Source organism: Ovis canadensis, chromosome 1 (genome assembly GCF_042477335.2).
Source record: "Ovis canadensis isolate MfBH-ARS-UI-01 breed Bighorn chromosome 1, ARS-UI_OviCan_v2, whole genome shotgun sequence".
Lineage (NCBI taxonomy): Eukaryota > Metazoa > Chordata > Mammalia > Artiodactyla > Bovidae > Ovis > Ovis canadensis.
In genome coordinates this window covers 141,676,105-141,690,385 of record NC_091245.1, presented here as the reverse complement: position 1 = coordinate 141,690,385, position 14,281 = coordinate 141,676,105, and the positions used below count along the sequence as shown (strand labels likewise).

The 14,281-nt window shown below is 38.3% G+C and overlaps 1 protein-coding gene across 1 annotated transcript in view; it reads right to left on the bottom strand.

Moving 5' to 3' along the window:
• The window catches only part of TMPRSS15 (transmembrane serine protease 15), a 156,908-nt gene that overhangs the window by 19,423 nt on the left and 123,204 nt on the right, over positions 1-14,281 (bottom strand). Inside the window, exons 20-22 of the mRNA XM_069589530.1 lie at positions 13,235-13,330; positions 8,601-8,650; positions 8,268-8,442 (exon numbers count right to left, since the gene is read on the bottom strand). Of these exons, the coding sequence (XP_069445631.1) occupies positions 8,268-8,442; positions 8,601-8,650; positions 13,235-13,330 (321 nt within the window). The remainder of the gene's footprint in view (positions 1-8,267; positions 8,443-8,600; positions 8,651-13,234; positions 13,331-14,281) is intronic.

Below are 14,281 nucleotides of genomic sequence, written 5' to 3'. Positions count from 1 at the left end.
GGACTATCCACAGATTTGAGATTTTCCTCTCATTTCACACTCTACTCTTCCTCAGTTTCTCTCTCCCAGCTCTTTTCTTCTCAAAAATTTAGATATTAGAATACTCTAGAATTTGCTTTCTGCCTTCTTCTTTTCTTCACTAACATTAGTTTCAGTGATGATCTTATCCAATGCCATGACTTTAAATACCAGAAATACCCATGTCTCTTGTGTCTCTTGCATTGGCAGGCAGGTACTTTACCACTAGCACCACCTGGGAAGCCTGGATTCTGGAAGGAAGTTTCAAATTTAATACACAAAACATCAGAACTTTTACTCCCTTTCCAATCCTGTTTCTTCTCATTTTCATCATCTCAATAAATGATATCAACACTCATCTTATTGCTTAAAGACAAACCCTTTATTCTTCTCCTTTTCTATCTGTTGTTGTAGTTTGGTTACTAAATCATGTCTTTTTGACCCCTTGAACTGCAGCACACTAGGTTCCCCTGACCTTCACTACTTCCAGGGTCTGCTCAAATTCATATTCATTAAGTTGGTGATGCTATCCAAACATCACATCATGTGCTGCCCACGTCTCCTTTTACTTTCATTCTTTCCTAGCATCTGCTGGTGGCTCAGATGGTAAAGGGTCTGCCTGCAATGCAGGAGTCCCAGCTTTGATCCCTGGGTCAGGAAGATCTCCTGGAGAAGGAAATGGCAGCCCACTCCAGTATTCTTGCCTGGAAAATCCCATGGATGGAGGAACCTGGTAGGCTACAGTTCATGGGGTCGCAAAGAGTCAGACATGACTAAGCAACTTCACTTTTCCCAGCATAATGGTCTTGTCTAATGAGTCGACTTTTCCCATCAGGTGAACAAACTATTGGAGCTTCAGTTTCAGCATCAGTCCTTCCAATGAATATTCACAGTTGACTTCCTTTAGGACTGACTGGTTTGATCTCTGCTGTCTGAGGGACTCTCAAGAGTGATGTCTCTGCATTTTAAAATGCTATCTAGGTTTGTCATAGCTCTCTATCCAAGGAGCAAGCATCTTTTAGTTTTGTGGCTTCAGTCACTGTCTGCAGTGATTTTGGAGCCCAAGAAAATAAAATCTGTCGCTGCCTCTGGTTTTTCCCTTTTTATTTACCATGAAGTGATGGGACTGGATGCCATGATCTTAGGTTTTTTTTTTTTTTTAAATGTTGAGTTTCAAGCCAACTTTTTCACTCTCTTCTTTCACCCTTATCAAGAAGTTCTTTAGTTCCTCTTCACTTTCTGAGATCACTAGCAACAAGAGAAGACTCTCAGCATCTTAGCATATTAATAAGATCCAGACATTTGTCCAGCTTCCTCTAACATAATCTTAGAGCCACCATTGTTTCTTTCTGACTGGTTCTCCCAACTTTATCCTTGCTCCCCTCAGCAGTGGAATCTCTACACAGATACCTGACAAGACAAGGTCACTCTTTCGCCTTCCAAACAGTCTCACATCCCACTTACCGCAGTCAACGGAGCCCTCCCCAGGGCCTAGGATATGGTCTTGCTTACATCTCATATCTTGTTCCTACCCCACCATCAATCACTTCCTGATTAACAGTGGTAGAAAGGTTTCTCAGTGTTTCTGTTTTCTTCCCTACCCTGTAATATTAGCATCATTCAGGCAAAAACTTTGTTGGTCTGTGAACATTATTATCCCTAAAACTTAGAACAGTGCTTGGCACAGGCAAGCGTTCCCTGCGACTTCCCTAGTGGTCCAGTGGTTAAGAATCTTCCTTCCAACGCAGGGGACACAGGTTACACCCCTGATCAGGGAACTAGGAGCCCAAAACTAAGCCTGTGGGCCACAATAGAGAACTCACACACCTCGATGAAGACTCAGTGAAGCCAAAAGCAGAACAAAAAAACGACTGAAGCAATACATGAAAAACGATGCAATCCAGGAGTCAGAAAGATTGAGCACAACCAGTGGTTACACATATCAGCCAGGTAGAGAGACGAGGTGCAGATCAAGCCATATCAGCACACGTGATTACACAAAATAAATAAGGGAAGAGAGCACACAGTAATGCCATCCAAGATGAAGAATTCATTCTCAAAGTAGAAGTAGCTTCGGAGATCAGATACTGAAACATTTAGGAAATAAAACTTCTGAGTGGACTAATAATAAGTTACCTGTTAATGAAAGTATGTTATTAAAAGTAGTGCTGATAGAATACTATGAAGGAAATGAGTTATATGATATGGGCCAAAGGTGACTTTAAGTAGATGACAACAGATTGGAAATTGGCATCTCTTAGAAAAGGAATCAAGATCCATGCCATAACCAAAACCCAATAAGTCACTAATCTTGACATCCCTACTGGCTCAGGAAAATACTCTTCATTTTTTTTTTGATCTGTACAAATTACTAAAATCTTGAAAAAGTGTAACAGGATTTCTGCAACCTGAAGGAGATAATTTATTATTAGCTGATCTCATAAAACCATAAGAATAGGTAGATAGAGAAACTAAACCCAGAATATTTTTTTAGAGTATGTTTAAGTAGAAATGAAATAATTTTTAAAACATTATATTTGGGTAGATTCTGTGTCCTAGATCTATCTGTTTGAGGCATTAAAAAGAATCCAAATTTTAAACTGCAATTGCAGTATCAATTAATTAATTAATGTTGGTGGCTCAGATGGTAAAGAATCTGCCTGCAATCCAGGAGACGTGAGTTCAATCCCTGGGTCAGGAAGTTTCTCTGAAAAAGGAAATGTCAACCCACTCCAGTATTCTTGCCAGGAGATTTCCATGGACAGAGGAGCCTGGCAGGCTCCAGTCCATAGGGTCACAAAGAGTCGGACACGACTGAATGACTATTGCTCACTGTAGTCAATACTATTTAAAAAGTTGGTTTTCAGAGTTTTATTATCACTATAAGTTAAATTAAATTAGCACTAAATAAAGCATAAATAGTAGTGTGTATTTCTTGTCATACACCAAAACACCTGGTTATGAAATCATCTATTTCAGAAATGTTAACACCTGTTTCAATAAATTGTTTTAATGAGAAATGAGGTAATCCACATGGTGCATTTGATCGTCTCTGAGAGCAAATTAAAGAATGGAAGATTGACAAGAGGCTTCTTGTCAATGATAATTTCATTATTGTGCTCAGTCGCTCAATTGTGTCCAACTCTTTGTGACTCCACTGATTGTAGTCCACCAGGCTTCTCTGTTAATGGGATTTTCCCAGCAAAAATATTGGGGTGGGGTGCATTTCCTCCTCCAGGAATTTCATCATGAATAGATGTCTATTCAATAGATGTGATCCATACTGTAAATTATAAATGAGTGACCCACCCAGACTGAACAGTGGTCCCTTCTGGAGTCTCCTTCAAGGATGGTGATGACTGGGAGGCGGTAAGGGAGGAATTCCCAGGTGGTGGAAATGTTTTATGTCTTGATGAGAGTGTGGTTACACAGACATATGCATTTTTAAAACTAATCAAATTAGACATTTAAGATTAGGCATTTTGCATATGTCAGTGGGAAAAAATGAAAGCAATGTTAAACTCTGGTTGCTTTAGACAGCGCTATGGTTCATAATTTTCAAACTACTTTTCCATTCTAAGCTTGAGCAAATCCATAGTTATTTTGTAGACAGCATAAATAAGCTTTGCCATAATTGGAGATGAGTTAAAAATATGGAAGGAGAAAAGACTGAAATGTATTCTATTGTGTTTTATTTGAATTGTTCCATTTTGAGTTCATATTTATAGAGCTGTGAGAGTATAGAGATATGCCCACTGAGAGGGTCTAGAATCAGGGCATACCAGCAACTATAGGCCTGTAGACGATATTATTTTTTAAATGTAGAAGGAACTAAAATTGCTGAATGGATTTGGGGTTTCTTATAGAAAGCTTAATTTGAGGGCAAGGGCAGGGAAACTACAAGATGAACCTGGAACTTTTTATTTTGCCAGAAAGTAAGGAAGTTCTCAAAGAATGGAAGGGAGCAAGCTTGAAGGGTTTCCCCAAATATAAAGACTTTCTATAAAATAACTTGCTTGTATTAAAAAGATATCAAAAACAAGAAAAAAAGACTGACAAAGACAAAGATAGTAAGGCTGACAGAAAGGCTGTTTTAGATTAAAGATGAAAGAGACATTGCAATCAAATTGAGTGCCTTATACTTAATTGGTTCTTGGGTGGAGAAAACATACAAGCTACAAATGTTCTAAAAAACATATTTGGGACAATTGACAAAAGTAAATATATACTGTGTTAGTTAATTAGATAATTGTATTGCATGCATGTTAATTTCCATGATTTTCTGTGATTATGTAGGAAAATATTTTTGTTCTTAGTTTAAAAAAAAAACAACAAAGAACACAGAGTAAAGAGGCACATGTTTAACCCACTGTCAAATGATTCAGAAAACAAATATTTCTCCAAAGTGGAGGGAATGAAAGAATGAGAAAGTTCTCATAGCATAAAATGTAAACAAATGGTAAATGTCAGTGAAGGTACACAGGAGTTCTCTGTACTATTATTTGCAATTTGGGGGCATGTCTGAAATTATATCAATATAAAAAATGTAGAAAATAAATGTGCTGAATATCTCGTGGGTAAGACTTAGAGTCTTCTTCCAAGGACATTTCCTGAGCAGGAACAATAAAAATTTTGTTGCACATTTGTCTAATTCACAAAAGCATTGCAGCATCTTAATTTTGCCCTGGCAATCACCCTAGGAGGTAGATATTCTGTGGACACTCTACAGATGAGATCCTGAAACCCACAGATTGATTCGAAGTCACACAAGGTCAGTGCCTTGAAAGAGTAAAAGGGAAAGTGAAGTCGCTCAGTCGTGTCCAACTCTTCGCGAGTCCACGAACTGTATCTGTCAGGCTCCTACATCCATGGCATTTTCCAGGCAAGATTACTGGAGTGGTTTGCCATTTCCTTTTCCAGGGGATCTTCCCAACCCAGGGATCAAACCTGGGTCTTCTGCACTACAGGCAGACTCTCTACCATCTGAGCCACAAGGGGGCTTCCCCTTTAGTCAGTACCATAAGTACCCTTCATTCAGTTAGTACCATAGGTCGGATCAAAATCCTATTCTCTGAGTTGAAGTCCACCTTGTCTTTAAATCAGAGCAAATTCGGCTCATACTTTCCAAATATCTCTTTTAAGGTTGGACCAAAAAAAAAAAACAGACACACTAGTAAAGGAGAAATGGAACAAGCACAGGGAAATTTAGTGACATTCAGGAATACTGAAGCTGAGGGATGGGAAAGGGGGTGTGAACATACAAATGTAGACAGAGAAGAACTCTTCAATTAAAGCATTTAACTATCCATAGGTGGAAACTCCTGGAGCAGATTTACATCGAGGTCAGGTCAGATCAGGTCACTAGCTTCCCAGGTGGCTCTAGTGTTAAAGAACCCACTTGCCAATGCAGGATACATAAGAAACGTGGGTTCGATCCCTGGGTCAGAGAGATCCTCTGAGAAGGGCATTGCTACCCACTTCAGTATTCTTGCCTGGAGAATCCCATGGACAGAGCAGCCGAAAGGGCTACCGTCCATAGGGCTGCACAGAGTTAGACATGGCTGAAGCAACTTAGCACGCAGTACAAACATAAGTAATTTGTGTAAGGCTTCCCAGGCGGCCCTAGTGGTAAATAACACCCCCCCCCCCCGCCGCCCCACCACCACCACCACCAATGCAAGAGACATAAGAGATCAGTGTTTGATTCCTGGGTCAAGAAGATCCACAGAAGGAGGACATGATAATCCATTCCAGTATTCTTGCCTGGAGAATCCCATGGACAGAGGAGCCCAGAAGCCTAGTGGGCTACAGCTGGATACAACTGAAGTGACTTAACATGCACACAGGTACAGGTTATTTGTATGGTTTAATTTCAGTAAGTTTCCTGATTTGGGTTCTCCTTTTTATTAAGAAATTAAGCTTTTTGCTGTATAAGTAGAGTTTTAAAAATCAGAGTCAGTATAAGCATATTTATAAGAATAGTTTTCTTGGATAAAACTCTCTGAAATAATATCAGAAACTTTCTTGGTTAGAGATATACATAAGAAAGCAAGAAAACTCCTGGCAACTGAAAAAGAATGAGATATAATGCCACTGAGGGGCTAAGGAGAGTGGGAACAATGCAAAGTTGCTGAGGAAAAGTCTGAGCCATCACAATTCTATTACAGCTTACACTTGCTTGCCTTTGTTCAGATTTAAAACTGTATGAAAAGTCATTTTATATCCTGTAGGACTGAACATGTGTTTACATTAGATGAAAATGTTTTTCCATTTCCTTCATGTATTCATGGTTTCAAAAGATGCTATTGGTATCCTTAACCCAAAATAAGTACAGCTGTAAAGTAGATAATTGAAAGATGTCATTAACATCACGGCAAGGCTGGTTGATATTTAGAAAACATATGTTCTGCAAGAATATCGAATGGATGAATTTACCAAATCTGACGTTAATACAGGAGATTGATCTCTTACTAAGAACTACCTATGGTGCAGCAGAAAACACTGAATTTCCAGCTAAAGATACCTTTCACCTGTAACATAGTTAGGATACAGGTCACCCATTGGTGACATGCCCAATGCATAAAGCATGTGTAGGTAAAGGTTGAAGTCTTGTTTAGCAGGGAATGGGAAAATTGACTACTACAGATGTTTTTTTTTTTTTTTTTATGATATGGTAGGAAAAAAAAAGATTAAAATAGAGTTATCAAGAAGCAGCAAAGTCAGGGTACAGTTTAGATATGGGAGAGATTGTAGTATTGTCACCCAGATACAGAGTGTAATGCACAGACTCTGAGAACTTTAGAAGCAGACAGTACCTTGGAGAGTCCTCATGAAGGTAACTGGCCAAACTACAGATTAGGGTCCTTACTAGCCTAGAAGGCTCCCAGCATTCTTGCTGTGAGATTGCTCTCATTCTGGTATGATGGGTATTTCACATTAGTCTCAATTCATTAATACTCATTCTCCCTGGGTCTCCGTGTCTTCCAAACAATTTTGACTGCCTTTGTGGTTGATTTATCTCCATTCATCCAAGAATTTTCAGTGTCTGTGTTTGTACAAAGTTAGTCTTTTAACCTGATTAACGGCAGTTGTCTCCTTCATTCTGCACACACACGGCACTTTTTCACTTAGAGATTCTGGTTGTTTGCAGCTCATTCTAACCCTCACAGTTAAGGTCATTTCCTGGAGGCCTCTCCTACTCAATCAGGGGCAGGAAATCACCCTTGTGAGGTCTCAGGAATCTATGAGGAAGCTACCTTTTTCTGACCTAATTCAGAAATGTTGGAGTATTATTACATAAAGAGGTGACATCTTTCAGGTAGATGAAAAAATTAACACATTCTTGGACCCAGGAATATTGATGTGTATTTTCTACCTCCTCCATCCACTTTCATTTCTCCTGAGGCACTGCTCTAAGGATGGCTGCTCTACAGGGAGAAGACAAATCCTAGAATTCCGCATGTACTTTGTAAAATCATACTACAAGAAGCACATTAGACATGGTTGATTCTTAGTTCTAAGTTTTAGTTACGGTTGGCATCAAAACGGGCTTCTGTGATGGCTTAGCGCTTAAGAATCTGCCTGCAATGCAGGAGACCTGGGTTCTATCCCTGTGTTGGGAAGAGTCCCTGGAGGAGAGCATGGCAACCTACTCCAGCATTCTTGTTTGGAGAATCCCACGGACAGAAGAGCCTGGCAGGCTGCAGTCCATAGGGTCGCACAGAGTGGGAGACAAATGAAGCGACTCAGCAGCAGCACCAGCATCAAAACAGATCTGACTTGAGACCTAAAGAACCCTTTTTAAGCTAATTCACAGCAAGGTGCTTACATATGAATTTCAAAGAGCACACTTTTTAGTTTGTAACTCCAGATCTATTGATACATGCTTTTTTTTTTTGACACTGATGACTTAATGACAATAAATATTGTTCTAAATGACTGATAACTAGCACAAATTATATGGTAAAAGCTCATTTTATACCTTTAAAAATGCTTACCTTGTGAATAAGTGGAAATTTCAATATTTATGTATGTGGGAAACATAATACTTGATGTAAGACTCTAATGAAAATGAGTTTTAATTGTACTTTATTTTTATACATGACTTTCATGGGAAAATTACTGGACAGATTATAGTGTTATAAACAGTGGGGACGTTTCCCTGCTGGGAGGATTTGGGGAGGCTGCCTGAAATGGGATGCACAGGGTCTGCCAGAGTCACCTTGTTGGGGAAGTGACGTCACACTCACCCGTACACGCAGTGGGCGGCCGACACCAGCCAGTCCCTGCTCACCAGAGAAGCTCCGCAGACTTGTTGATCATTGAAATACAGAGCAACGACCCAAGGCCAGGATCCTTCTCTGGAGTCATTTCCTCCAACAATCTTCGGGCTAACTTCTCGAGTCACCAGTTTTTTCCCACATGCTATTAAGATAATTGAAGAAACAGCCTCTAGTTAGTTTCAGTGAATTTCCTCTGATCCTGAAAATTGAATGGGCCATTACAAAATAATTTAAGGTGACAGCGACTCCAGGACATTAAACTGAAGGCTTGAAGGAGAACAAGAGGAAATATTTACTCACATTTATAGTTACATTGTAGCAGAATCAGTGAATCCTCTAAGCACTGTTGGCTGTAATAGAAGAGCAACTATGTTTAAAAAATGGTGCACATAACATTTCAAACAAAACATAGTATTATAGGTTATCCTATTTTTTCTCTTTAGTACAATGGGCTTTTAAATATATCATACTCAAAATGTAGGGAGGTTGAAATGCACAGCAAAGAATCTTCAATTGAAAGTCAAATAAAGCTGAGTTTGAACCTTTAACTCTGCAACTCAGGTGATTTTAGATAAGTTGCTCAATATCCCCAAGGCTCAGTTTTAATATCCATTAATTGGGGCATAGTACCTTATTGGAGTTTTGTGAGAAATAAAGAAATATTTGCAATGGAATTACTATTGTGCATTATACAGAATGAGTATTCTATAAACCACGCCTACTGTTAGCTTCTGTGAATCAACCTTGGATTTCATCATTCTATAACACAGAATATGCCTTGGTGCCCAACACCGTGTGTGAGGCTGTGTACTTATTCACAGAATTCAATGATGAATAAATCATAGGTCCTACCTTCAAAGGAGACAGATGTGTAAACAGGCACCTAAAGTGCAGGCATAAATAATTAAAAACTCACTACCTGTTTAAATATTTGGACACCGACTTATTTCAAAGCCAAGAATTCTCGTTTAAAGAAATTAAAAGAAAAATTGTTTTAAAATGTTATACTTACCAACCACTAGAGATCAGTATAATACAAGGAATTAAAGAGCTTGCCAACACTTTTTCCTGATGCAGCTATGTAGCTGTCGCTTATAATAAAACACACATATGTATGTAATTTAAGTTTCTATTTAAATATTTACACAATCTCTTGTGCACATTGTTTAGATGCTTGAAATTTTAGAAAAGACCAAATCAAAAAACATGAAACATGACCCAAGATCTATGTGAGATAATAAATACAATCAGAGCAATTCAATGTTTTTGGAACATACATGGTAAGTATTTGATCACAGGCATTCATGTTGTCTAATAGACGAATTCTTTAGAGTAGACATATTCAATTGAAATATAAGGAAATGTATATTTTATTAATAAGCAATGTGCATGTAGGTATATCTATCTAGATATAGATGTATCTATATGGTTTCCCTGATAGCTCAGTTGGTAAAGAGTCCGCCTGCAGTGCAGGAGACCTGGGTTTGATCCCTGGATTGGGACTATCCCCTGTAGAAGGGAAAGGCTACCCACTCCAATATTCTGGCCTAAAGCATTCCATGGACTATATAGTGCATGGGGTTGCAAAGAGTTGGACACAACTGAGCAAATTTCACTTTCTGTAGATGTATCAGTATGCATCTAACATTCCCCAAAGAAGAAGCCTCAGTTAACTCTCCTTCTGTTATCCACCTAGGGTTAGGAGATAAGCAGTTTTTAAGATATTTTCCACGATGATGTCCTGTTTCATCCAAACTTACTACATTTACCATACTTATCAATAAAAATTGATATTCAAAATGGTTTCTATTCTTAGGTGTTGAACAATACTTAATGTTAGGTTGTTTGCATAAAATGGATGGATTTCTTTTCAGCAAGCACAGAAAAGTTTTTGGCTAACTTAACAGATTTTGGCTAACTTAACCAGAAAATTAAAGTGAACTAGCACCTCATTCTTCACGTGTTTTGCTTAATCAAACTTTTCATACACAAGCACGTATGTAGTCTCAGAACAGAGCAGTAAGAGGCTTCACTTCCAGTCAGAGTGAGCAGTGAGTCCATTTGGCTAGGTATATTTAGAGAGTTTAGAGAAAAATAGAGTAACTGTTCTGGTCTTCGGTCCTGGAGTGAGAACTAGGTTATTCCCCTCTATGGGAAAATAGGCAATGCCATGATGCTGTGTCTTACTCCCAGTCCAGTGGGGCAGCATTGGGATACAAATGGATGTCTGTATCTGCTGTGTTGACAAAGTGAACTAAATTCTCTTCCTATATTTGCCCAACAACACTGGCCCTGTTTCTTTCTTTTTCCTTTCTAAAACTGCTATTTAAAGTAATATGCTGCCTTGGAGCATTCACAATATAGGAGGGTAGAATGGAAAGTGGAAGGCTTAAAATCTCATGTTGCCTCCAGCTTTGTGAAAGTGTCCAAATCACTTATCAACACCAGGCTTGTTTCCTTAACCTTAGAGCACAGAAGTACTACCTAAGTCACAGAGGTTTTATATGAACTGGAAATACCCTCTGTAGCATTGTAATGTTTAACTGAGATGCAGACTGTAATAGAGACACAGAAGATGCAGTTTTGATCCCTGGGTCAGGAAGATTCCCTGGAGTAGAAAATAGCAACCCACTCCAGTATTCTTGCCTGGAAAATTCCATTCTTGCCTGGACAGGGGAGCCTGGCAGGCTACAGTCCATGGGGTCTCAAAGAGTTGGACGTGATTGAGCGACTGAGGGGCAAAGTGTTGATAAGCACTCTACATCTTGTATCTAGAACACATTCTCAACCAATATGTATAAAATCAAAATTTGCTTATGTCTAGGACTACCAGACAAAGAAAAAGGAAACCCAGTACTGGAAGTAGCGCAATTCTACTTTTCCAGTTATTTCAGGTCAAGTTGCTTCCGTAGTTAGAAGAATCATCCTCCTTGATATCTTCTTCCTTTTCTTATATTTTTATTATGACCACTAGTGAAAGAGCATTTTCAAAACATTACATTACATGGGGCAATAAACCTGTCTCTTCAAAAAACAAATAAATATATTAATAAATTAACTAAGTGCAAATATATCTGATTTCCTGCCAACCCAGTATACGTGGCTAATCAAGAAAGAGATTAAGAATGTCTTGGCTTACTGATATACTGAAAGTTTCAAATATCTCTATCTATAAATGGTATCTCTTTCAGATAACACAAACCTACATACAATAGAGACATCAATGTACAATGATACTGCCATTTTGTTGATAAGCATAGAATAACCTAGTTCTTATTTTAAACATGCATATAATTAATATGAAAATATTTAATATTTTTCCCTTGTTTCCTAACTCATCCTTAAATGTTTGTAAAATATAAATGAGAGGCATTCTCAACATACAAGCTGCTCAACATCTGTAATGGTAATATAAATTTAGACATGCCTTATAAAAAGGAAATCTGTGAAAGGAGATCTTGCAGATTCTTTGCTTCATCCCCGATGAGACTAATAATATCAGCTAAGGCTGTGCAAGCATTCATATAAAATATTCAACTGCAAAGTACTTTGGTACTAAAAGTACTCCTTTAACATTTGTTTTACTGATTGAACTTACAGAAATGGCAACTTTTCATGAACAGCTGAATAATTATATAATTTCACTTTTCACCATATAATACATTAAACCAAAAACTACAACCTAATGTACCAGCAATAATATCTTAAATTCTTGTAGTTATAGTCTTTTCTTAAAGTAACTTTCTCCACCCACCCCCAGTTCAGTTCAGTTCAGTCGCTCAGTCGTGTCCAACTCTTTGCGAGCCCATGAATCGCAGCACGGCAGGCCTCCCTGTCCATCACCAACTCCCGGAGTTCACTCAGACTCATGTCCATCGAGTCCGTGATGCCACCCACCCCCAAGCTAGCCTTTAATGGAGCTGTAAAATTTGAAGCCAATCAAATTAATTAGTTAATAACTGAAGTTATCATTAATGCCTGAGCAGAAGAAATGACATAATCTAAGCTAAAACAGATATTTGAATACAGGAAAGATGCTGCTTTTAAAACATGAGTAAAAGCAAACCTAATTTTAAAGGGTAAAAGAGAAATGCAGACACGACTTAGAGCCTGGATTCCTTCAGTTAATATCCATGTTCTTGTTTGCAAGGAAGAGGCTTCCCAGGTTGCTCTAGTGGTAAGGAACTCTCCTGGCAATCCACTCCAGTATCCTTGCCTGGAAAATTCCATGGGCAGAGGAGCCTGGTAGGCTACAGCCAATAGGATCACAAAGAGTTTGACACAACTGAAGCAACTTAGCATGAACACATTTGCTAGGAAAAAGAATACCACGACTTATGTTTTTCTCTCTTCTCTTTTGATGATACATAATGGCATCACTCTGTTTAGTCTGATGTGTACCTATTTATCTCAACTCTCACAATTTAAGTCGCTTAGTCGTGTCCAACTCTTTGCGACCCCATGGGCTATAGCCTGTCAGGCTCCTCCGTCCATGGGATTTTCCAGGCAAGAGTGCTGGAGTGGATTGCCATTTCCTTCTCCAGGGGATCTTCCTGACCCAGGAATCAAACCCAGGTCTCCCACATTGCAGGCAGACGCTTTTCCGTCTGCGCCACCAGGGAAGCCTGTCTATGGGATTTACTTTTTTTAAATCCAAGAGTAGGGATAAAAAAGATATTGATGTAAAACTTTTTGAATCTCTGGGTGCTAGTTACACTACAATACTTCATTTGACTATCTTACCATATATATGGATTAGGTAATGTTATCCAATAGGATGGATTAGATACTTCTTGAGATTACCTGAATACCAAAAAGTTAAATATCTTTCAAAATTATATGGCCAGTATGGGATGGCTTCAAAATCTGAATGGCTTTGAAATCTATTATTTGGTCCACTTACATCTAATCAAAGAATGCATTTTGTAACCTACCTTGGCGTTAGTATTAAGCTGCCATTAGGTGCTGTGTTTAATTTTACAAATGGTCCACCTCCAGTAGAAAAAGTTGGCATGGATGAGTTTCCAGTCCTAGGGAAAAACCCAGGAACGAAATAAAAATACAAGCAAACAAACAAAAACATAAATTAGACTACTAGTTATTTAATGCTGTGGACATTGAAGTAAACTATCAAATTTCTGACAAAGAGATTAACATTTTAATATTCAACTTCAAGTGTTTTAATGTTTAAAAGATGTTATAGATCTGTAGAAGAATTACTCACAATGACATAAAATGTGGATGAAAGCTACTAGACACTTTCAGTGTCTTTAAGGTATTGTCTGACCTGAAAGAGAGAGGAAACACCCTCTCCTTATTTCTTTTCCTCTTGCTGATCATAATAGCCATGAGTCTTCCTTGGAAACTCCTCTGTGTACAGAGTTAGGAAGTGTTCAGCATTGACTATCATCCAGGGAATACACTGGACGATAATGTTTGTATAATAATTCTAGTTCTTATTTGCCTGCTCATATTTATTATTTAACTGAGTTAAGATCAGTGCACACATCGCTTGAGTGTCTGAGTTTGTCATCTGAGTTTTTCTATGTTGTCCAGAAAGTTCCATAATGGTCAGTTATAATGACGACTTCACAGACTTGCTGCACCATAATTTATTAAACATGTTTTCCTGTTGAGTGTAATTCACCTTTTAAGAACATGCACATTGTCTAAGAATCAGAAAAAGGTTTATTTGCAGAAAAAGGTTTTTTAAAATATCAGTGTTTATTTTAGTCGCTCTGTTCTTGATATTTTATTCAATGCAAAGCCTATTAATAAGCATCTTAATTTAAAGTCAGAAGCTGTGTGATTGTTCTAAAAGACAGAGTATGTAGCCTGGACTTCTGAGTGTCAACCAGCAAGCCAGAATGGGCTACCCAACTTTATGTGACAAAAGACATTAAGTTACTGGCTTTTGTTGTCCTTGAAAGCCTATTATAGCCATTCTGTCAACTGTGAGCCTTCATGGAAGATTTATTTTA